This window comes from Miscanthus floridulus, chromosome 3, assembly GCF_019320115.1.
Source record: "Miscanthus floridulus cultivar M001 chromosome 3, ASM1932011v1, whole genome shotgun sequence".
NCBI classification, from domain to species: Eukaryota; Viridiplantae; Streptophyta; class Magnoliopsida; order Poales; family Poaceae; genus Miscanthus; species Miscanthus floridulus.
In genome coordinates, this window is record NC_089582.1 from 59,186,527 (window position 1) to 59,211,810 (window position 25,284).

The 25,284-nt window shown below is 45.7% G+C and overlaps 1 protein-coding gene and 1 pseudogene across 1 annotated transcript; both read left to right on the forward strand.

Moving 5' to 3' along the window:
- Nucleotides 1-6,446: 6,446 nt before the first annotated feature.
- LOC136543787 (probable receptor-like protein kinase At1g11050) lies at nt 6,447-7,177 on the forward strand (annotated as a pseudogene).
- A 2,642-nt stretch (nt 7,178-9,819) lies between these two features.
- On the forward strand, nt 9,820-19,365 carry LOC136545825 (uncharacterized; the record flags this gene model as incomplete). Its single annotated transcript, XM_066537801.1, has 7 exons — nt 9,820-10,835; nt 11,232-11,671; nt 18,038-18,371; nt 18,461-18,643; nt 18,926-18,980; nt 19,071-19,190; nt 19,279-19,365. Coding segments are annotated over exons 1-7 (2,235 nt in total), but the record flags the coding sequence as incomplete, so codon positions are not given.
- Nucleotides 19,366-25,284: the final 5,919 nt, after the last annotated feature.

Below are 25,284 nucleotides of genomic sequence, written 5' to 3' on the forward strand. Positions count from 1 at the left end.
TATGAAACAATGTAACCTTTTTTTTTAGGAAAAATGTAACCTTAGATATGACGTGGTAAAGAGTTAGTAACCGGAAGAACTAACCAATATTTCTGGTTGGAATAGAAGAAAGCAAAGAGGTTTTTGCACCCGATCGAAGCGGAGCCCAAAACACTGTTGCCAACTACTCAGACGTACGTGCTGTTGTCAGCCTTGGTTCGCTCATGTATGTAACTAACATTGCTTCGTTTTTTCGTCTTCCCTACATACTCCGTGGTAGGAGTACGTCACTAGGAGGCGCCTTCCGTATTCAAAATCCTGGTACACCACCGGTTTTCATCGGCAACCGCAAGGAGCGAAGGAGCGCGCAACCGACCGACGACGAAACGGGCATGCAGTTTTAATTTTGGTTTTCAACAGCTCGACATTACTGCTACGTATTGATTGGTTGATTGATTATTGCTGGGCGGAGAGTGTAGTATATACGTGTATATATCTATCTATCTATCTATATATTATAAATAAAAGAAGTTAGTATGTACGGAGTAGTATATATATGTTATCTTGCAACGACCATAACCGGCGAGGATACTGGAAAATCTCCTGACCATGTGGCAGACCATTCCAGAGCGGAATAACGAGATAAGCAACAAAAACCCGCACTGACCATGTGGCAGACCATTCCAGAGTGTTGGACTGAGCTGGATTATTTATTGTTCATGCTATAAAACACTGTTTATGTTATAATATTATAAGACAAAAATACTGTTCCGACTACGTAAATAAACCGAACAAGTCGGCTCAAAGTGCAGGCGAACAAGCTCAGCAGGCAATGACTCGTCATCGCATCGCAATCAGTGAGCCGCCCCGCCCCCATTCGCGTTGGCCTGGCCACCGGCCTAGGAGCCGTGCGTTGGACTTGCGCAGAGCATGCATGTAGGCTCTGTACTGCGTCCAACTACGACTGCCTGGCCAGCAGAGAAAGTTGCTGCTCTTTGTGCGGCGTAGTGCTCCTTTCTTTATCTTCCTCTCTGCCCGGCCGGCCCCTCCCGTCGCGTAATCTCATCTCAATCAATCATGGCGGCCGCAGGCTGGCTGCGCTGCTGCGGCGCGCGAGGGCGAGCGCGGCCGACCAGCCAGCCTGGTTGAGGTGGGCGAAGGCCGTGCGTGTCCGCGGTTGCATGCACGCAGATGCATGTGCCTATGCGGCTGGCCGCTGGGTGGTTCTGTCCGGATTCGGATTCGAATACGGATAGTGTCAGTTATGTTGGATAGGATACGATTGGATATCGACATCATAAATATGCGATTTGAGTATTTGGATACGAATACGGTATCGAATGTTGGATATCCGGACTTAGATACGGACATATGTCAACCTCTCTAAACGGATTCGGTTTCGAATACGGTCGGAAAATATCCGTACCGTTTGCATCCTACGTATGAGCAGCAGGCCCCGATGGAGCGAGCCGTCGTTGGCGGGAGGAGCTGGCTAGGTGGGCAGGCCAGGCCAGGGTGCCCACTGCCCAGCCAGCCCCCCAGTCCCCAGGTGGGGCGCGCGCCGGAGGTCGCGGCAACTTGCCAGGGGAGCGGAGCGAAGCATGGAGAACGAAGGAGGATGAGATGAGATCATGGCTACGGCGACTGCGATGCGGCTTGCGCACTCAATCCATCAGCCGGTCCGGGCGTGGCGCAAGTGGACGGACGCCGGCCCGGGGCGCCGCGCGGTCCCGCCCGTGCCATCATCTCGTCTCGTCCAGTCTCCCTGCCCCAGTAGCGAGTGCCAGGGGACCGGACCTGGTGTGCTCGGCTACCTAGCTGCACGGTAAAAGGTCTGGCGCTCTCAGGGTCGGGGAAGCAAGGCCGAATCTACCACGCTGACACATTGGAGCAGGACGACGGCGCAAGGGACAAGCGTCGTACGTCTCCCCTGGAAGAAGGCAGGCACGAGAAGAAGCAGCGTCCCCGCCTGGCCGGTTCCAATCCGTTTTTAGCGCTAATCTATCTACGTCTCGCCTGGAGTGTTCGGGAGTAATCGCGACGACGACGTGTCGACGTGTGCGTGTAAATGTGTAAATCTGCAGACACATGCGGGTACGCATCACGGCGATCGGCGTGGATGCATCATATGTTCCTGGTCCTAGCCAGGCTAGCGAGGTGTCGCGGGCGGCCGGCCTTGCGAACGAACGAAACGCGAACCCAATCAGCGCCGCGGAACGGCCAGGCTAGCGAGGTAACGCTCCCGGCGCACGTCGCGTCGCATCAGCACGCGCCCGATCCAGCGTGGCGGGTCACACTCACACGCTCCCCGGCCGGACCGCTCCAACGTTCACCTAAGCTACTACTCCGATGCTAGGCGGCGGCCCCGCTGGGATGCGGATGCGGCCGTTGGCGCCAGCGCTGCGGCGTGGTCTCGCCTTGCCTTGGACTCTTCATGGGTCGGTCGGATTCCGATCGGTCGGGCCCGCCCCGTTCCAGACCCTTCCGTTCTGCCACCGCCCGCCAGCAGGTCCGAATTCCCCGTGCTCGCTGTTCCAACGGCGACGCCGACAGCCGCTGGGGTCTCGGCATCGGCAGCCGGGCAGCCACGCCGCGCGCAGCCACACATCCCACCCATCCGTGGGCCGCAACGGCTACGTGTCGCGCCTCGTCTCGCGCGCCGCAATTCTTTACCGTGTCATGTCTGGCTCTGGCTATCCGTTCCCGTTGCTGGAGAGACACCAGAGTTAGATTGGTTCGGTGTTTTTAGTCGGAGGTAGGTTTACAAGTGGATTAAATATAGAAGATAACTAAAATGTAATAACGTACTCCCTCTATTCCTTAATATAAGCCATATAGATTTTTAAAGAAAATTTCAAAATATAGATACGTATCAGCTCACACGCCGATTAGTTTGGAAACCTTCCCACCGTACATAACACATGCCCCAACCAATCCCTTAGATTTAGGAAGCAATCTGATTGAGAGAGAAGATGGCCTGATTTTCCTTTTTTTCCTCGGTCTCACATCATTCCTCAAACCATGTGTTAATATTGGTGCTAAAAACTATATAGCTTATATTATATAAATTATGGGATCGAACATATCCTAATAAATCTCGTAATATGCCCACTCACAGGGTAACGTGCCCTGTGTAAGGGCGAGACACGGTGTTGGGGGTTTTCTCGGCCTGCGTAAGAAGGTTTTCTTCCTTAAGTACAAAGTTGCGGGGCTGTCTGCCCACCAGGCCGAGTTTTTTTTTATACGTCGAGCCACCGTAGGGCTTGACTGGATGCTCGCTCCACTCCAGGACGTGGACGCTCTCCGGGTGACACTGTGTGTGTACGGGCGGCGCATATGTTTATTCTGCCATCTACTGTACCCGATGACTGATCAGCATTGCGGCGGTGTGTGCGGTATACGGGTAGGCCGCATCATCATTCTTCCCGTCCGCTATTCCCGTATGTACTTGCCGTTGGATCTCGCCTTTCTCACGTCCCGCCGTTTTTGGTGGAACCATGCTAGAAAATCTGTGGGGTGATGATGCGGCCTCCAGGGCTTGGGCTTCAGTCATGTGCACAGGCACCATCCATGATCAGCCATCGATCGCACTCTTCTCTTCGGATGGAACAAGCTCATGACCGTGCACACATTTTCACACGTGTTCCATTCAAAACAAGTAGGAGTTCATTTGTACCAAGAATGGCTCAAGTACGACATTATTTGCGTCGACCTACACCTACATACTCTCTCTCTCTCTCTCTCTCCCTCCCCGTTCTTAAGTATCGTTTAGATTTTCGTGCTAGTCAAATGTTTTAAATTTATCTAGATTTATACAAAATATTAGTAAACATTTATACCCATATTCAATGATTAATCCAACAATACTTATTACGCATCATAAGTATTAATAATTTTTTTTATATATTTAGTTAAAATTGAGTACTTTGACTCCTCGGTAAGTGAGAACATGGCTTAAAGAGATGGGATATATAATGGAAAATAAATGAATGGACAACAAGCACTAAGGTACAGTAAAACATCGGCCATTTTTTTGGAACCCGTGATTTAGAGAAAAATAAAACTCAACTAGCTGGTATGACCTCCCCGGAGGATCAGCTTAAAGGTGGAAGAACTCAATTGTATTGGAGAAGAAAAATCTCGAACTCTGATTTTGCCGCCAAGACGAGGTTTTTTAAAGCAAGCAGCCTAGTTCCTCGGTCCTAAAATAAATATACATCTCGCCTCGCAATGCAAGGAGATTTTTTTAAAGTTTAATAAAATATATAAAAAATGCACTAATATTTATGATGTATAATAATGATCATTACATTAAATATGGAATATACTTTCATAATCTTCATCAAAAAATATAATTTCATAATAAACTTATTGGGGATACAAATGTTGATACTATTTTCTATATTTTTAGTCAAACTTAAAGTTTGAAAAGCGAGATGTATTATGGAGGGAGTAAATCTGTTCTCACTATGAAAGGAAGTCAATCCAGTAACTTAGGTGCTGTTGGTCCAATAAACTGGAGGGTTTTATCTATGTGTCATTAAAAAAATTATAATTATCTACAGGTTATTAAAAAGTTCGAGCTCACACAGGTGCCACTGGTCCGAACTTATTTGTCCTCAACGCCATTCCGTCCACTTGGGCAAGGCCCTGTTCGCTTCTCTTATAATCCGTCTTTTTCAGCTTGTTTTTTCAGCCGGAACAATGTTTTTCTCTCACAACAAATCAGCCGGAACAATGTTTCGGCTTGTTTTTTCAGCGAAGCGAATGGGACCTAACAGTGTCAAACAGGTGGATGAAGTGACTATTTTGCCCTCAATTCAATTGAATTTCTACTTTTGTTCAGTTTCCTCCTACGCCACTCGCTCGTCCTGCAACACTAGCCTCTTTTGCTCTAGCCGCTCGACGTCGTCGAGCTCCAACTCGCAAGGGGCCTCCGTGCCCCTGCGTTATCTTGCGAGATGAACGCCGTTTTGGCGACGCCCACCGCGACGATGACAGGAGGATGTCGATGGGGAGCACGACCACCCCAACAATGTCCACCACCCTCCCCACCAGCTATAGCAGCAGTGGGTGTTACACTATATAATTTTTGCTAAAACATTGCACATGCATCATGTTTATATGATAGTGTATGAATTATAGAGTGTAAATCAATTTCTATGGCTCGAAACGTTCAACGGAAACGCGAAACGAATGTTATGTTTTATGTCGCGTTATATCACGTAGGGTTTTAAATGAATTTTTATTGAACGGAAATGCTAAAGAATGCGTATGCGGCACTTTAATAAAGTTAGTAGTATTAGCTTCGTAGGAGACGATGAAATACTTGTGGTCGAGAATGGGATTTGCTAGCGAGCATACTTGATAGCATGGAAATCGAATTCGACGTGAAACTGATAAGGACTTCGTCAATTTTCGTAAGTTGGAAAATGGTACGACGAAGCTAAGTTCGACAATATTTGTAGGAAATTTGGGTTAAGCAATGGTACAGTATTAGGGCTTGTTTCAGTAGTTTGACATACCCTCTTGAGTGTAGAAAAACTGGTTTAGCAATTGGATCATCGAGTTTGGACGGGGACCTGGACCCCCAAGACAGAAGGGTGATGGGTTGGTCCTGCTTGTGCCTAGAGTACAAGCGGGGCGTGTGTTTTCGAAGTACCCAGCTGGAGGCATTGATTCGCGAATCACTAAAAAATCCGGTACGACTTGTCTAAACTCTAGCACCGTAGTAAGAACTGAAAGATAGAAGGTGATGAAATGAAACTAATTGCTCAACTCTTACTTGAAAGTAGAACAGGTGCTTACATAGAATGGCTAGATAACAAATTAATACGGTTATTAATAATAACATAAATAAGGACTCACTATTAGTATTGCTTTCTGCAAAAAGGAAACCAACAAACCATAAAAACTTATCATATCCCTTGGAGTCGGAAAATTATTCCCACTAGTCGAATAAGTCTTGCGAGTACATTGTGTACTCATGGTTTATTTATCCCTGTTGCAGGTAGAACATGAGGAGTACCTTTGTGTGGAGGATTCATCTGGTGGGCACAAACGAATCCTCGTTGTTTATCACTAGATATTTATTTTTAATTTCACTGTTTAATATTCCGCACTCTGTCATTTGGCAATGTAATAATGAATTTCTAAGAACTCTGGATGTATGAAATGTATTAAGTATTGTAACTTGTTATCATTATTGGATCATTGGGGGAAAATGTGGATCTTTCGGGTTCTCCCTTGGGGTGTGCCGGATGGATACCGCCCGCTGTAGCATGCTTTTCGGGGTGCTTATTGTCTAATGGAAGACGAGCGCCTTCGTAAGTGTGTTATTTCGGGCGGTTCTGACGTAGTGGGCGCCGCCAAAGAACCCACAGTGATGTCGTTGATGGCCTGGGTGATGGTCCTCGTGACCTCGGCCTCTGCGGGCACGCGTGAGCGCGCACCTGCCTGGCGCCCTCATGCGCCACGGCAGCGGCGAGCTGCTCGAGCCCCCTCCCTCCTACATCTGCGCATACAACAGTGGCCAGTTTGGCGGCGTTGCGCCTGCGGCGCGGAGCTCCGTGAGTGCTACCGGGGCATGACCAGCGCCGCGAGGAACATGCCAAAAGGCTCGCTGGATCAGTACATTTTTTAGGACGGCCAAGGCAGGCGGCGGCTGGCGTTGTCGTTGAGTACCTGCACTATGGCGTCAAGCCAGGGATCTACTACCAGGACATGATCAAGGCCACGAACATCCTCCCGGACGCGGACATGCACGCGTGCGTGGCAGACTTCGGCCACGCCCGGCGGAGCCGCGAGGGCCAGCCGCACCACACGACGTGCGTCGCCGGCACGCACGGCTACCTCTCGCCGGAGTACGCACTCTACGAGCAGCTCACCAAGAAGAGCGACGTGTACAGCTTCGGCGTGCTGGTGCTCGAGGTGATGAGTGGTCGCCGTGCGCTCGACCTATCCGACCCATCCAGGGTCGTGCTGATCACCGACTGGGCGTGGACGCATTACGCACGCGAAGGCTGGCCGGCCGGGGGATGTCCTCGCCCAGGCGCTGCGGAAGGAGCCGAGCACCAGCGTGGCGGCCATGGAGAGGTACGTGCATGTCGGGATCCTGTGTGCCCACGTAAAGGTGGCGTTCCGCCCGAGCATGTCGGAGGCACTGAGGATGCCGGAGGCACTGAGCATGCCTGAGTGATGAGATGATTCGATGGGGAGAATAACATAACAATGGAGGAAAAGCAAGAAGATTTGCTTGGCACACAATGAGTAATCTCTCGTCGCTAAGACGCTGACCTTCTTCCGTAGCCGTGCTCTTTCGAGGTGCCTCTCTGTTCTGCGTGAGTCGTTTTTGAATCTAGGCAAAGCAGAGTGAGGGCCGAAATCAGCGAGCGAGGAATTCTCGTGCCTACGGATAATTCAGCTGAGTCATCTTCAGTCGAATCGTCTCACCTTGTCCCTTGGCCTGGCGTCGTCGTCGTGGCTGAAGCTATCCGACGACAGCAACACTTCTTCTTCCACCGAACGTCCCGCTGTGCCTGCAACTGCAACCAAGGCACTCGGGGAGGGCGGCGGCACTGGCGGGCTTGGGCTAAAGCAGTATGGGTTCAAGTCGAAGGCATCGCGCGACAGCTCCATTAGCAGGAGCAGCCGGCTTCCTGCGCTAGCGCATCCACTCCGGCGGAGTCGAGCAGTGCGGGCGGAGGCTGCGGCGCCGTTGGAGAGAGTAGGGAGCGGCAGCGGGTCGGCGTCGGGGCAGGTCCGCGGCGCGAGGGCGTGCGCGGAGGCGGCGACGAGTGCATCCAGGTCGGGCAGCGAGTGGAGACAGGGGTATTTTGGACATCTTCGCTGACCGGTGCACATGTCTAGGCTGACAAACGGTGAAAAATGAAGGGAAGGTCGACGGAATGGCGTGATGGACAAAAGATTTCAGAGCAGTGGCACATATGAAAACTCAAAAATTTTAATGACTTATAAGTAATTACAAACATTTATAATGACATACAGGTAAAAGCCCCGATAAACTGGAATTACACCTAAGAGTGTCCGTGACGTGGTAACCGTTTCCCTTCGCAAGAAAAGCTCAATCTTCCAAACTTGTGCATCTCCCTCTCTCGTCTCTACTAGTCCTACTTTCTTACACGGTTCCTCCACTACTAGAGAACAGACTTTAGAACGATGTCCCAATTTAGCATTAGCCTCGGCATTTTTTGCCCCCGGGACTAAAGGACCCTTTAGTCCCGGTTGGTAATACCAACCGGGACTAAAGGTCCCTGCCCAACGGTCGTCCGCGGGGCAGGGATCTTTAGTCCCGGCTGGTATTACCAACCGGGACTAAAGGTTTACCTTTAGTCCCGGTTGGTAATACCAGCCGGGACTAAATCTTTTAGTCCCGGTTTGGGTTATGCCCCGGGAATAAAGATTAATATTTAGTCCCGGTTTGGACCCCTAACCGGGACTAATTATCCCGGCCTATAATTCTGCTCAATTCTTCCTCCCCGAGCCCGAGCCATTCCATTATTCAAACTCACTGCCTCTGTTCTTCAGCTTGCTGTTGTTCTTGCACTCTCCCCCTCCATTGGTGTTGCTCTTCGATTTTGGAGGTAACAAACTTAATCCTCTTATGTTTTATCAGTAGCTTATCTCATTTTGCGATGTAGATGCATGTGTAACTTTATATGTTGGACTTTATTATGATTTTATATGTCATTTTTAGCTCAAAATCACATGATGATTTGCATATATGTTTGGATAAACAAAAGTTAAATTAGTTCATCAAAATCACGCCTCGCTCGTCCTCGCTGGAGCACGCGCCATTCTCGTCCCCGGTGGCTTACGTGATCTTAGAATTAATTTTTCCATGAAATGAAAAACTTAGAAAATTGTTAGAAAATTGTAGAAAATCCGCACTAGTTGAACTTGCGGACCGTGTTCATGTCGGCGAGCATGTTCTCTGCCGAGCGGTAACGGACGTCAAGGAGGAGCTTTGATTCTACGAGGGAGAGCGGCAACGGTCGTGGAAGACCGTGTTCCCTTTCTCGTAGAATCGGAGCTCTTCCTTGGCCAAGTACGGTGCCGTCCGGTGGAGAAATGCTCGTCGAGATGATCACGTAAGCAAGGTCAACTAGTACGGATGGTTATTTATTGAAACATGTTTTTGAGCTATAATTTGATGAATATTTGAAAATATGAAATTTACACTAGTTTGCAGAAATAAGTATAGAAAGTAGATGACAACTGTTACTGGATCCTCGGCCTCTCGTTCGGTTGCGAAACGACTGAGGCCAGAACTCCCTCTCATTATCTGCGGCAAGTGTAAGCAGAAGATTGTGATGGAGTACCGAGTCAAGAGACAGGGACCCAACAAGGGTCGTGTTTTCTACAAGTGCCCGGATCGCGATGTGAGTTTCTTACGCATTTTATAATTATGGCTAATTGACCTGCTTTTCTTGAATATTTTTGACTAAATATTTTTTGGCTTTAATTTCAGTGGGAGGGCAATGGATGCGATGGTTGGTACTGGGAGGAAGATTATGCTACATACGTGCAGAATTTGGGTGCGCTTGAGGTAGCGGATGCTGCTGATGAGGCAGTGAGCCAGCAGGAGAAGCTTATTGATATTCAACAGAAGAATGATTTGTCTGTTTTAGTTGCGTACGATCACAAAATAATTATGTTACTGAAGTGCATTGTAGTTTTAGTTTGTTTAGTGATAGTTGGGATTGCTTACGTTGTAGCCAGGCTTAGTTAATTAATCAACCGTGTGTGTGTCATTTATGTTGTGTAATAAAATACTTAATTATGTTCAAGGTTTTCATAATTTGTCATGTAATACAGATTATGTCACGCCATTGGATGTACAATGCCGATCGTCGCTCCCAAGACTTTATAGAGGGCTTGCACTATTTCTTAGGTGTGGCCGAGGCAAATAAGCGGGATGGTTTCATATGCTGTCCATGTGCCCTATGTAAGAATTTAAAGGAATATTCAAGCTCAATGAGTCTTCATTCACATTTGCTTAAGTCAGGTTTCATGTCAAACTATATATGTTGGACTAAGCATGGAGAAAGCGGGGTCATGATGGAAGAAGGTGAAGGAGAAGATTTAGACATTGATGACATTATTGCTCAGTATGGTGCCTTTGATGATACTACAATGGGGGGAGATGAAGAAGAGGTAGCGGTAGAAGATGATCTCGGTGATGCTCTTGGCGATGCCATTCGTGATGCACAACAAGAATGGGAAAGTGAAAAAGAGAAAGTTAAGTTGGAGCGCATGCTTGAGGATCATAGGAAGTTGCTATACCCGATGGCCGAAGAGGGGCAAAAAAAGCTGGGTACAACACTGGAATTGCTACAGTGGAAGGCAAAGAATGGTGTATCCGATAAGGCATTTGGGAATTTATTAAACCTCATAAAGAAGATGCTTCCGAAGCCAAATGAATTGCCCACCACTACGTACGAAGCAAAAAAGGTTGTCTGCCCTTTGGGATTAAAAATCCAGAAGATACATGCATGTCCTAATGACTGTATCCTCTACCATGGCAATGAATACGAGAATTTGGATGAATGCCCGGTATGTAAAGCATCGCGGTATAAGATCAGGCGCGATGATCCTGGTGACGTCGAGGGTGAACAACGTCCTAGAAAGAAAATCCCTGCCAAGGTTATGTGGTATGCTCCTATAATACCACGCTTAAAACGTTTGTTCAGAAATAAAGACCACGCAAAGTTGTTGCGGTGGTATAAAGAAGACCGTAAGGTAGACAATATGCTGAGACACCCAGCTGATGGGTCCCAGTGGAGAGCGATAGATAGAGAATTTTCAGAGTTTGCAAATGAGGTTAGAAACTTAAGGTTCGCCTTAAGTACAGATGGTATGAATCCTTTTGGACAGCAGAGCACTAGTCATAGCACTTGGCCAGTTACTCTATGTATCTACAACCTTCCTCCATGGTTATGCATGAAGCGGAAGTTCATTATGATGCCGATCCTCATCCAAGGTCCGAGGCAACCTGGCAACGATATTGATGTATATCTGAAGCCATTAGTTGAAGAACTTCTAGTTTTATGGAACAAACCAGGTGTACGTGTCTGGGATGAGTACAAACAAGAACACTTTGACCTACGAGCAATGTTGTTCGTAACCATCAATGATTGGCCTGCTTTAAGTAATCTTTCAGGTCAGACAAACAAAGGATATAATGCATGCACACATTGTTTTGATGACCTTGACAGTATATATTTGAAAAGATGTCGAAAGGTCGTGTACCTTGGCCATCGTCGATTCCTTCCTTTGAACCACCAAGTAAGAAAGAAAGGGAAGCATTTTAAAGGTAAGCCAGACCACCGGAAGAAGCCTCATAACCGAACCGGGGAAGATGTACTCGCAATGGTCAAGGATGTGAAAGTAGTATTTGGAAAGGGACAAGGCAGTGAATCTGTTCCCAAAGATGCTAATGGACATGCACCCATGTGGAAGAAGAAGTCCATCTTTTGGGAGCTACCCTATTGGCAAGTCCTAGAGGTCCGCAACGCAATCGACGTGATGCACCTGACAAAGAATCTTTGTGTGAACCTGTTAGGATTCATGGGTGTGTACGGGAAGCCAAAGGATTCACTTGAAGCACGCCAGGACTTGCAGTGCATGAAAGAACGAGACAACCTTCATCCAGAGAAGACAGGTGATGGACGTCATTACTTAAGTCCTGCTAGCTACACGCTTAGCAAAGAAGAGAGGGACAGCATGTTCGAATGTCTAAGCAGCATCAAGGTCCCATCGGGATTCTCCTCCAATATAAAGGGTATAATAAATGTGCCAGATAAAAAATTCCTAAACTTAAAGTCCCACGACTGCCACGTGCTTATGACGCAATTGCTTCCAGTTGCTTTAAGAGGAATTCTACCTCCACATGTACGTCTAGCCACCGTGAAGCTATGTGCATTTCTCAATGCAATTTCTCAGAAGGCAATCAATCCAGTGGAACTAGTTACTCTACAGAACGATGTGGTTCAATGTCTTGTCAGCTTTGAGTTGGTGTTCCCTCCATCCTTCTTTAATATCATGACACACATCCTAGTTCATTTGGTGAAGGAGATTAGTATTCTTGGACCTGTGTTCTTACATAACATGTTCCCCTTCGAGAGGTTTATGGGAGTCTTGAAGAAATATGTGAAAGTCCGTTCTAAGCCTGAAGGAAGCATCGCCCAGGGCTATGGAACAGAGGAGGTCATTGAGTTCTGTGTTGACTTTATTCCTGACATTGCTCCGATTGGCGTTCCCGAATCACGACATGAGGGGAGACTCAGTGGTAAAGGAACTTTAGGGAAGAAAACATATATTGGCATGGAAGACGATTATTTCAATAAAGCACACTACACAGTTCTTCAGAACTCGTCATTGGTGCATCCGTACATCGAGATACATAAGGAGTTCTTACGATCCAAGTTTCCAGGGAAGACTGAAGCTTGGATTAGGCGTCAGCACATGAAAAGTTTCAGTGGTTGGTTGCGAAAAGAATGTCAAGGCGATGACAATATTGATGAGCAACTGTATTTGTTGGCTAGGCAGCCATCGTGGCATATCCTCACGTACCAAGGGTACGAGATAAATGGGAATACATTTTACACAGTTGCCCAAGATAAAAGGAGCACCAATCAAAATAGTGGTGTTTGCATAGATGGCACAGATCCAAATGGGAATATACAAACATATTATGGCCGCATAGAAGAGATATGGGAACTAGACTACGCACCTAATTTTAAAGTCCCTTTGTTCCGGTGCCAATGGGTGAAGCTGACCGGAGGAGGGGTAACAGTCGACAAAGAGTATGGAATGACAACAGTGGACCTCAACAATATTGGATACAAGAGGAACCATTCGTCCTTGCTGCCGATGTGAGTCAGGTGTTCTATGTGAAAGACATGTCTACAAAATCAAAGAGAGGAAAAAACGAAGACATCAACTCAATGATCAATGAGACAAAGCGCCACATAATTCTTTCTGGGAAAATAAATATAGTAGGAATTGAAGACAAGTCAGACATGTCCGAAGATTACGAAAGAAATGTCCGAATTCCACCCTTCATAGTGAAGAAAGATCCAAGCATCATGTTAAATGATGAAGACACTCCATGGTTACGACAAGATCATAACCAAGGGTCATACGTCAAGAAGAAATTCACTGTTGTGCCCGCATGATACAACGATGCATGTTTAATATATTATGTTTTAGAGACGGATATTATGTAATATGTTTTCGGAACCCTAGATTGTCTAAAATTGAAAAGTTTTGAATACCAAGTTTGTTCATATCATCAATATCTACAATCCTTATATAGACCATTTTTTCATTTGAGAAAGCTTGAACAAAATGTAGTTCAATTTTCACAAGTGTGTGACATAGTTTTAGAAGTCTATAAGAGATAAGGAAAATTGTGACTAGTGTTTGATAAAAATTTCTCAAATGGGAAAATGATCTATGTAACAATTGTAGATCTTGCTGAGATGATCAAACTTGGTATTCAGAGTTTTTTCATCTGAGGTCATTTAGTGTCTCATTTGAGCAAGTTTGACCAAGTCAAATTTGGTCAAATGAAAAAACAACACTTTGACCCTAGTATTATGGACTCTAAATGACTTCGAATTGAAAAGTTTTGAATACCAAGTTTGTTAATTTTGGTCGAATTGAAAAAACAACAATCCTTATATAGGCCATTTTTTCATTTGAAAAAGTTGTACAACAAAAAATACTATATTTTCTTTATTTTTATAGGTTTAACAAAAATTTCCTGTCAATTTTGGTCAAAAACCGAAAAAAATTGAAACATTGACGTTACAATAATGTGATAATAAATTTCCTATCGAATAATATTAGTTTTATTAATTTTAAGTTACAAATATATTTTTGCATTAACAAAATACTTAGTATTAGTAACATTTATATTCTATATTCATAAAAGAAATTAAAAACTTTAGGTTACAAAATTTTCCTATTTACAATAAATAATTAGTTAATCAATAGTATTTTTTAAAATAAATATTGCAAAGTATTGAAGTTGATATGGAATTAATTGTTTAACCTAGTATTAAACAAAATCAAAACCCCAGGCCAATTACGCTGGCGGGTTGCCAAAACTTTTAGGCCTTCAGTCCCGGCCCAGACTAAGAACCGGGACTAAAGGGTGGGCGGCAATTTCGTTGCGCGCCCAAAAATACCTTTAGTCCCGGCTAGTCAAACCAACCGGGACTAAAGGGTTGGGCCTTTAGTCCCGGCTGGTAATACCAGCCGGGACTAAAGGGTTTTTAGTCCCGGTTGGTGTTACTAGCCGGGACTAAAGGGTCCCGGCCTATATATATCTAACGTCTCTTCTGTTCATCTTCGATCTCGTCTCGGCCGCGCCATCCGCCGTCGTCGAGCTCGTCCTGCCGCGCCGCCGTCGTCGTCTACCCCCACCCGGCCGCGCCATTCTCCCGGCCCGCATCGCGCCGCATCCCGTCTCCGCCGCTGCACCCGATCCCACCCTCCGTCGCCGAGGCTTCCCGCGCGCCCACCGCCGTCGAACTCGATCTATACTGCGCTCTTGATCGGCTGCCGTCGTCGAGCCTCGCCCGCCCGGCCTCGTCTACCGTCGTCGAGCCCCGCCCGCCCGGCCTCGTCGTCGAACTCGCCCGCCCGCCCGGCCTGCCGTCGTCGATTATAATGTTGGATTTTTCATTGTTTTTTTAGATAATACTAATAAACAATATTTAGTAGTTATTTAGTTTTTTAGTTAGTTTTTTAGATAGTTTTTGATATATGTTAGTTAGATTTTTTAGTTAGTTAGATTTATTAGATAATTGATATATGTTAGTTAGATTTTTAGTTAGTTAGATTTATTAGATAATTGATATATGTTAGTTAGATTGTTAGGTGATATATGTTAGTTTTTTAGGTAATTTTTTAGTTAGTTAGATTTTTTAAAATGTATTATCTATTACTAGTTTATCTAATTTCATGTTGGATTTATTTAATTGGATTTAGTAATTATATATTCTATCTCTTATATATATCTAGAGAGAGATTCTATATGGTATACATATGTACTTAATTATTTCTATATGTATATATACATGTACTTATTTTCATGTGTTGAGAGAGAGAGAAAATTGTATCTAGAGAGACATTCAATGTGTTATCACATGCATATCTAGAGATATAGACATATGCACTTATTTCTATGTGTTGAGAGAGAGAGAAAATATATTGTATCATTCTATGTGTATATATATACATGTACTTATTTCCATGTTTTTGGATCGAAAGTGTTTTTGATTCGATTCCAAAGCCTATACCTTATTATTGTTTATCCTTATGAAATATTATGTGTTATTATATTTAATTGGATTTAGTAATTCTATATGTGTTATCACATGTACTTATGTTATGTACCATAATAATTCTATCTATGTGTTATCTTGAAGATACAAATGGCTGCTCCGGATGATAACTTGAGTGATGACATAATGGCGGATATTATCAACGCCGGCACCAATGTGGATGTAGATGACACGAGTCAGTACTTTGCTGATTATGAGGATATCCTGAATATGCCGGTGGTTGAAGATCAACAAATTGTCGCGCAAGAAAATACTGGCGAGGTATATTCGATTATCTATCATCTCTTATAGATGCATGCGTACGTATATTTGTTGTTAATCGTTGTGTTTCTACTCATGTAGCCGGTCTCTGGATCTACATCAACCACCGACAAAAGTAGGAAAGTCCGTGGGCCAAAAAAGCCATTAGAGGGCCGTTTCATAATATCAGAATTCGACACCGACACCGGCAAACCATTGGGACCACATGCTCAGACATATGTCAATCAATGTGGGTTCATTGTAAGGGATAGGATCCCAGTTAGTGCTCGTGAATGGAAGCAGAAGATATCCGCTCCTAATGTTAGTTTTGTATCTGATCGTGATAAGAACCTAGCTTGGAGAGATATCACTCAGCATTTCACATTACAAGCAGATGATGCTTTGAAGGAGCTAGTGAGGGATTGGACAATGAAGAAGATGGCAACATTGTTCCAGAGTTGGAAGAAGACATTGTATAAAAAGTTTATCTTGAAGAATGCTACGCCGAATTTCAATGCTAAGGCGTTTGTCAAGTTGGAGTCCCATTGGGATGCCTTCGTAGAATACAAGACATCTCAAGACAGTGAGGAACGTGTGATGAGGAATCGGCAGAATGCCCGACAGAAGCAATACCATCATCGCATGGGATCAGGTGGTTATAGGAGTGCTATTCCCAAGTGGCAGAACCTAGAAGCAGAGATTACTGCCAAGGGAATCATACCTGAAACAATAGAAAAGAACTGGCCTCAACGCACGAAGAATTGGTTCTACGCTCATGGGGGAAGCCTAGACCCAGACACTGGCAAGCTAATTTTCGGCCAAAAAATTGAGAGAGCAACACAGAGACTAGCTCGTGCTAGGGAAGAAGCTGATAGTGGTGTTTTCAAGCCCAACAGAGAGAAGGATGAATTGACATATGCCCTAGAGAATCCCGAACACGGTGGTCGAACAAGAGGCTATGGGGCGGTTCCGTGGCTACACGCATTCCCAGCAGACAAGGATACCTACAGAAGCCGCCAGAGAAAGAAGGATGAGGAGGCAGAACGAATTCGTGCATTGGAGCAATTTGTTGATGAGTCACGACAAGCATTGCTTGAATCACGTGAACGAGAAAAATCTCTTGAGGCAAGAATGCAGGAGGAGATCAAGAGGCAAGTGCAGCTAGCAATGAGTCAAATGCAATCGCAATCAACGCCGGGAGTCACCATTAGCCCCGTTGGTCAGATGAAAAGCAGTTGTGCTTCTACGGAGCTGCCAGTTATTCAAGACGACGCTGGGTTGCGCTTCCCTGTTGATGACATTACCGAGCCTCTAACAAAATGTGAGCTGCACATTCCAGATGGTAATGCATCAATCATGGTGGCTGTCGGGGTTGTATCTCCAATAGACCGAACGAAGACACCAAGAATCCATGGATCAGTTATTCAACCTGGATATGCTAGCGTCTCGGTCGATAGAGTGCTCAAAGGTTACAGCAATGTTCCTCTTGACATTGAAGGTGGTGATGGGGAGAAGACACTAGGAGAAACAGAGAAGACATTTATTCAATGGCGCAAACGCTTCATCATCATTCCTGGGGCGCCACCGCTTCCCCTACCTCACCCTAGGTACGAATGAAAGTGAATGAAATATTATTTTCCATTAATTTTCTATTGGCTTCAAAAATAATTGACACACAAATTGTTTTTATAGCAGGGTCTCTCCCCAGCCTAGCCTAATCATTCATTCCCCATCTCATCACAGCGTCGCGGGGGGCGAGACGACTTCATCCCCACGGCGATCGCCAACTCCTACACCGGCCCCATCGCCTCCACAACGATCTCCAACTCCTACACCGGCCCCATCGCCTCCACAACGATCTCCAACTCCTACACCGGCCCCACCGCCTCCACAACGATCTCCAACGTCTCCACGCCGGTCTCCACCAACACCGGCCTCATCGCCTCCACGCCGATCTCCAACACCGCCCCCACCCCCTCCACAGCGACGCACTACAAAGACGTCTAAGGTCCCGGCGGCAAAGAAGACCCCAAGAAAAAGAGTTATTTCTCAAGAAATACTTCCTGAAAAGACTGATGAGCAAATAGCAGCTGAAGAAGACAAAAAAGTAAAAGATTTTTTTATAGATATCAAAAACAAGAGTCAAGCAAAGCTTAAGGAGAAGCCGTACTTTTACATACCACGAGATGTGCTGAGGCAGAAGGTCGATGCTCACAAGAAAAAGATGATTGAACTTCGTAAGCCTTCGCCACTATCAGACTATGACCGCTCCCTCGTGAAGTCACATGATGCAGATAAGAAAAGGAAAAGAGCATCAGGGAAGGATGTCCCACAGCTCGGACAACAGAAGCAACCAATGCAAAATCTTATTGTTGCTAATGAATATGGTTCCAACATAGAAGTCTATCGACCAGACAACTCTGGAGAAGTGTCGGTTCAAGCCCTTAATGCTTTTTTTAAAGATACTGGTTTAACCTTGGATCAATTGACGGGCAAAGCTCCAATCCAGAACCTGGAAGTTGATACCTGGAAGACTTATAAATATGGCAAAAGTCTGTACAACCCTGCGGCTCTGAATGAATTGGGTACGCAAATGTACTTGCTCAACAAGTGGTACATGCAGGCGTGTGGCAGGGGTGAGCAGTGGATCTTTGTCAGATTTAGAGACCATCATTACTTCCGTGGCGATGACATCTTACATATTAGTTTCGAAGAATTGCATCAACTATTCCACTTGGACGCTCTGGACAAATCAATCATGAGCTCCTTTTGTTTGTAAGTGATTCTTACTTTTATTTAATAAACTCACTTCCATGCGTACGTGTATATAATTATCCTCACATATAACTTATATTTATATATAGATTCCAGATGTCAGAGCTCCAAAGAATACAAGACACCAGTGTTGGCTTCATTGATCCTTATATCGTATTCAAAACCGATATTATTGTCAAGGACCACTGGGTATCTGAAGCACAGAGGAATATCATGAAGTTCTTCGTGAAGCAGCACGACAAGACAACAATACTTTTCCCGTACAACTTTGAGTAAGTGTTAATAATAATGTAGTCTACACATTTTATGTAATATCAATACAACTTATATGCATGTACGTGTGTGTATAAACCAATGCAGTTTTCACTGGATACTCATTGTCATTGAGTTAAACTCAAGTCGGTTACTAATCTTTGACTCGTTGAGAAAAGAACGGGCACTATACCAAGATATGATAGATATTATCCAGGGGTAATTTCGATCTCTCGCGCACAACTATTATTGAATAGACTTTGCCATAATTTATTAACGATCGTACATTATTGGTCGCACAGGGTTTGGAAAGAGTTTATTCGGCAACATCGCAAGGATTGCAAGGCACCACTTAATGTAGTTGAAATACCAGTAAGTTGTACTATATACACTTCCCCACGTGTTTAATTACTATATCGTACTTCAATTTACGTGTGAGATGATGAGAATAATCTTCTTCTCGTACAGTGGTGTTTGCGGCAGGAACCAGGTAATAACTTGTGTGGATACTACGTTTGTGAATTTATCACTGCGCACATAAGAAGAACTCCTGAAGATGTCCTCAGAGTACGTATATATCAATATTTATTTATTTTTAAAAGAATATATATACATATATGTGTATTAATACTTTTCCTTTTATTTCAAATGCAAGACTGAATGGTTGAAACGAAGGGTCATGCAAAAAGACCATCTGAAAGCAGTTCAAGAGTCAATAGCAGGATATCTTCTAGAAAAAGTGCTAAATCCCAACGGCGAGTTCTACTTTGATCTTAAGGAATAAATGATGTAAATTAAATGTTTGTTGATATCGTTATTTTCGAGAACAAGATTATGAAAGTGTTGTATATACACATATATATATATATATATATAATATATATAGTTTCATACTTTATTCGAATATAATAATGCTCAAGATGAGAATTAGATGTAATTATATGCATGCGTGTATTTATATTAGCAACGTAGAATACGTACATAAAAACATATTATATATTAAACAAATACGTGTAACTGAACTGAAAACAAATTAAACAAAAAAAAAGAAAAAGAAAAGGAACCGTTAGTCCCAGTTGGGGTTACCAACCGGGACTAAAGGGTGAACCATTAGTCCCGGTTGGTAACCCCAACCGGGACTAAAGGGTGCGCCAGGTTCGCTCGGCTGGAGGGCCTTTAGTCCCGGTTGGTGTTACCAACCGGGACTAAAGGTCCCTCTTTAATCCCGGCTCGATGACCCGGGACTGAAGGTTCCACCTTTAGTCCCGGGATCGTTGTCCCGGCGCGGTAACCGGGACTAAAGGCTATTACCGCCCGGGACAACAGGTCCATTCTGTAGTAGTGCTCTGATGTAGTTGGCTATATATGATTTGCTTGAAGCTAGCTGTCATGAAGCACCATACCAGATTACAAGTGGTACACACTACACACGATCATCTGCGCTAATAGGCACACTTGCGCAGACGAATCAGGATGGGACGGGTCATTGAGTCCTGATTGCTAATGCAGCTGGCGCAGTCAGCATCCATTCCAGCTGATCTGCTCCTCTACCTGCGCTGCTAAGGTAAGAATGGAGTAGCCTTTCCGGCGCGCGCCCTGCTTTCACGGCCACGGCATCCACAGCGGACATTGGCAAAATGGAGTGCCCACCACCTGGCCACCCCACTACCACTAGCGATCCAATCGAAAAGGAAAGGGCGGTAAAAGTTGGTAAAACCAGCGGCGTGCGAGATCGTTTGCAAGGCAATGCAACAACCAGCGGGGGATCGGATGGATGGACTCCAGCACTAGTGTGCACGCACCGAAAGCCCCCGCGGGCCGGCGGTGGTCGTGCAAGTGAAGTGAGCCGGTCATGGTCGTGGCCGGGTGATTCAACCTGTCTGCCGGTGCCGTCCTTTTGAACGGAGCACTTGCGTTGCCGCGCCGGTTGTGGCTGCTGCTGCTGGGTCCGGATCGGACAAACAGTGCAGGCTACTAGTGGCACGGAGGCTTGGCGTAGCTCCAACAGGCAGACAGATGGAACCTTGCGAAAGCAAAAGTTATTGCATGCGGATGCAGCAGTAATCTCCCTTCCCAATCCATCACGTGGATTCTTGCGTGATCCTTGGCTACCAAGGTACGGAGCACCACCAGTACTCCTGTTCTCGATCTCCAGGGACTGTTCAAAACATGTTTTTATTTTCTGCAGAATTTCAGAAACGTAACCTCTTGCGAGATCAGAGCATCAGATCGACTTGTTTGTATGATGACTGAGGTACTTAGTTCATTCAGACGCAGTCCAATTCCAATCGGTCCTGGATAATCGTGCCTATTCGGCTGATATTAAGGCTGGCTAAAGTTGTTTTGTTGTGAGAGAAAAATACTGTAGATTCTGGCTGATAAGACGGCTGACTGTCATGCGAACAGGCCTATCGAGGGCCCTACCCTAGCTACAACCAGAACAAAGAAAGGAGGGGAGCACGGATATCATCAGCAGCAGAATGTAATCTGTTAACAAGTACACGCACGCATGCTTAGGGGGTCCTAATCGTGGCACACAGAGCCCACAGGACGAGATGACTCGTTCGCTAAGCTTCTGTGGGTAGGAGACGCGCGGCGGTGCAGCTTTGTTTCCCCGTCACCCACGACCACGAGATGGGCACATGTCCACGTCGTCGGCGGTCGCTGTCCGTGGCCGGCTGCCGCCAGACGTACTTACGTATTTTACGCTTAATTCTCGATCGCCTCCTCCGTGCGACCGTGTCCCGTCGGATCATCCTTTTCTTTGCGTAGACAAGTGCTGTACTTGTTATGCCAAATTGCCAATGTGATTCTCACGGCGGCTCCGTTTCTCAAACCATGGAAAGGGATACCTACTGCAGAGAGACAGGCGGCTGATGATTGCAGAGTTTTTTTTTTTGGGTTGGGGGGGGGGGGGGGGGGGGGGGGGGGTTGTTTTAGGTAGATGCATGATTTGTCGTCGAATAATATAAAATCTCGATCCACTGGGCGGGATTGAATAATGCAATTAGCTTGATTGTTTTCTATTAAAAGAACTTGATGTACAGAAGAGATTAGATTTTTTTGTTTGGCGAATCGATCACAATTCAAACGCAGCGCATACGCATGAAGTTGGGATTCCATATGGGCGAAATAAAAAACATGTGCCTCGTTCAAAATAATATACTTACATGACACATTTTCCTTCAAGTTTGGACACCGGACCTTGTCCCACACTTGACTTAAACCCTGCAGGTGTTACTACAATATAATATATGGCTCGTTGGACTAGTTCTAATGCACTGCAGGGTAAGATACTAGCGAAATGGTCACCGTGTTCCTATATCAGTTAGTACGTACAACATTGTTTAGCATAAATCTCAATTCCCAAATGTAAAACCAAGTAGTGATCTGAGTGAGAGCCTTCGAGGCCAACGTTATAAGCTGTCACTGTCAGCAATTGTTAAACTACGCCCTAGCGCCATCCGAAGCTCATCATGCATGGGCATAATTAGCGTACAAGCCTGCAGGGCATGCCGATACTGTGCTCCACCGTGGTGAAAAAGGCAGATCTTGTGTACAGTAGTTCGTGCACCCAAAGTCAGCAACTGCTGCTGCATCTCCATACGGAGTATCTCATATCGTTCGGCAGTCATTTCTGATGGCCACTCAGGCACTCGCTCAGCTAAGATGACGGACGGGATTTGATTCCGGTTTCCACTGGAAGCAAGTGGCCATCTATCTACTCCGAGCGACCCTGTGTGCTAAAAGAAAAGTAACATTTCACCGTGGTGAAAAAGGCTTGTAGTTGCTGTGTTTCCGTTTGGAATGTGCAGTGCGATCCCAGGACGAGAGCTCCCCCAAGGCGTCAGGACAAGATCGGTTTCAGAGTGGCCACCACGATGGCACCGTGCTTTGAATTTATTCACGCCTCTAGTACAGATTACTGAGAGGAGCAGGGCGTCGCTGTCCTCCTCGTTTTCAATTCTGAGAACAGACCAATTTGCCGGAAAAGGAGACCGTGCTGACGCTCAGGTTGCTGCAGGCGCTCCTGGAGCTGCATATTAGGAGCACAGAGTACTGCTGTGTCTGTGTATAACAACCGAGTTTCTGTTAAAATAAAAAACCACAGGAACTGAACTTTCCTAAACAAACCCTCTATTATCTGTCGCCAAGCCTCTTGAATCATCATGATGATGGAATCGATCAGTTGATCAGGACTCAGGAGTACATGATATCCGTTGATGCTTGGCCAAAAAAATTGCTCGGCCTCATCTCAACAGCCACTCATTGCTGTGGCCCGCGCGCGCCTCCTCCTCGAGCTACCGGCTAGGAATCGAGCGGGTTGGACTTGGACAGACATGCATGCATGCTTTCAGTTTCAGATAACACGGCCATGACATGGAGCTGAATAAGCCTACTCAACCCAATCAGCTGATAGATGCATTAAACTAACTACTCCATTTCTTCCCTCCTCTCCAAGAATCGCATTAAATAAAGGAGAACTGCTACAGATTAGTGTTTCTAGTACTCCTGCTACTGCTAGCTAGCATCATCCTCTCAGAGCACTGCTAGTCGATCGTCCTAGCAGTACCCAACGACATCCCAACCATAAGATAAACGAACGAACGCTGCTGCAGCCTGCTGCCTGCAATGCCCTGGTCTGGTGTTGGTGTACTCCTACGTGCAGTCCTACTACTTCACTTTCCATCCAGGCTCTGGATTGGAACAACACAGCCAATTTGATGATCTGAACAACATGTTAACGGCCAAAACATATCCAGCCGCGCGCGGCCTGACGAGCTCGATTAGTCCTCTGGTCGGCAGATCTCGGCGTCGACGCGATGTGACCATCACCATGCAGGCACGCATTGAATTGGAGCGAGCTCGTGAGAGATACTCTACCAACAACAGTTACAGTACGTGGTCCGGCGCCCGCAAGGCCCTGTTGGAGAGCGACGTCGCGGGAGGAACTCCCCTGTCTTCCGCTCAATAATTGTGCGCAAAAACAAGGCGAATCACGGCACCGCCTCCGGCCTGTAGTAGTATCGATGTTGATCGGGAACGAACGTACTGGAGCACGCTGGAATCTTCCAGCCTTTTCGTTTCAGCAGCACGTTGGACGAACAGTTTCAGAAAGACGTACGCGCGCGGCGCTCCACTGTGTCGGTCAGTTCTCTTGGCTACAAGCAGCAAGCAGGCCATGAGAGGAATGATGATCTCGACGTCCACGTACTACTACTACTACGCATGAACGAACCATTTCCCTCCTGCTGGAATCTCTCTTTACAGCTCTGCATCACAGCATGAGGACAGAGGAGGGAAGGTCAGGTTGCTGTTGCCCCCCGGAGCTTTATATGTCACATGATCCCAAAAAATCAGTTTGCGTGTGTTTAGGGCGACGAGGGGTGGACAAACAAGGACTGTACTTATTGAATACAGTAACATTTTATATAAGGATACTACTACAGGTGAAGGACGAAGACGGCGATCGATCTCTTCTTTTTCTCAGCTCGTGGCTGATGTCTTGGACTGGAGGAGGAGAGGAGACGACAGGGACCTGCGAGCTAACGGCAGCCGCGAACAGAGCACCACCATACGTGGTCGGGGACGGTGCGGTGGTGGAAATAGAGAAATGGCTTTGGTGGTGGCTGGACTCGCCGGGGCGGTTGCGTTGCGTTGCTGCCCTTTGCATTGCATGCGCTGGACGGATGCACGTAATAATGGAAGCATTAGGTGAACGCACCTGCTGTTCATTCTTCCCAATCCCCAACTAATAAAGATCATCACCGGGATTAAATTTATCTCTCATTCTGGTACTAGCCACGTCACATGCCGCGACCTTTATTCATGCCTGCCTTTTTGTTTGTTTGCTTGCTCTCCTGGATTATTCTGCATGCAGTTGGTATTATTATTATAACTATATACATCAAGCCTAGGATAGATGATGGATCAAATCATCCTCTGTATGTGTAGTAGCTGGGTACTGGCATGCATGACGATGATGCAATAGACTTCCCGGGACTTTTTCATGTGTGTTCCGTTGGTGAAATGCCAAGAGGAACCTTATATCTTCCACTAATATCAAGGGATGATCCATCACTTCTCAAGTCAATAGCTAAAAGCATCTGAATAAGAGAAAACAAAATTACCCACAGATTTTTGCTGCAAGAGCTGTTTCATCTGGAGAATGATGTGATGTATCCCATAGACGCATTACTACATTTTTACTGCTTAATCAATGATTCGAATTTATACTCCAATCCAAACATTTTGTTTCTATACCGTACCTTTGGACCTCAAATTTTGATTGCTAGGATTTGTGGCAGGAGGAGAGCGTTGTTTATTTGCCTGCTCCAAATGGAATCATGAGGTAATCCACTTTCTGGTTCCAACTAATAAAGATCACCCTAGGATTTGCCATGACATAAAAAAAGAATAGCCTTCAATCAAGTAATAACAAATCTAAATATAAATCCAGTACTAGCCACAACGTGCCGTGACCTTTTACCGATCCGCTCTCCTCTTTGTGCACGACCGTCAATCCTATCAAATCTGATCAAATATTCCTCGCAAGACCAAAGTCTTGTAGCATATGCTTTTCATGATCTGATGTGTGAAATAATTTGACTAGATCTCTAGTAGTTCTTTTTACTGCTTTCATGCATGTATCAACCTTTTT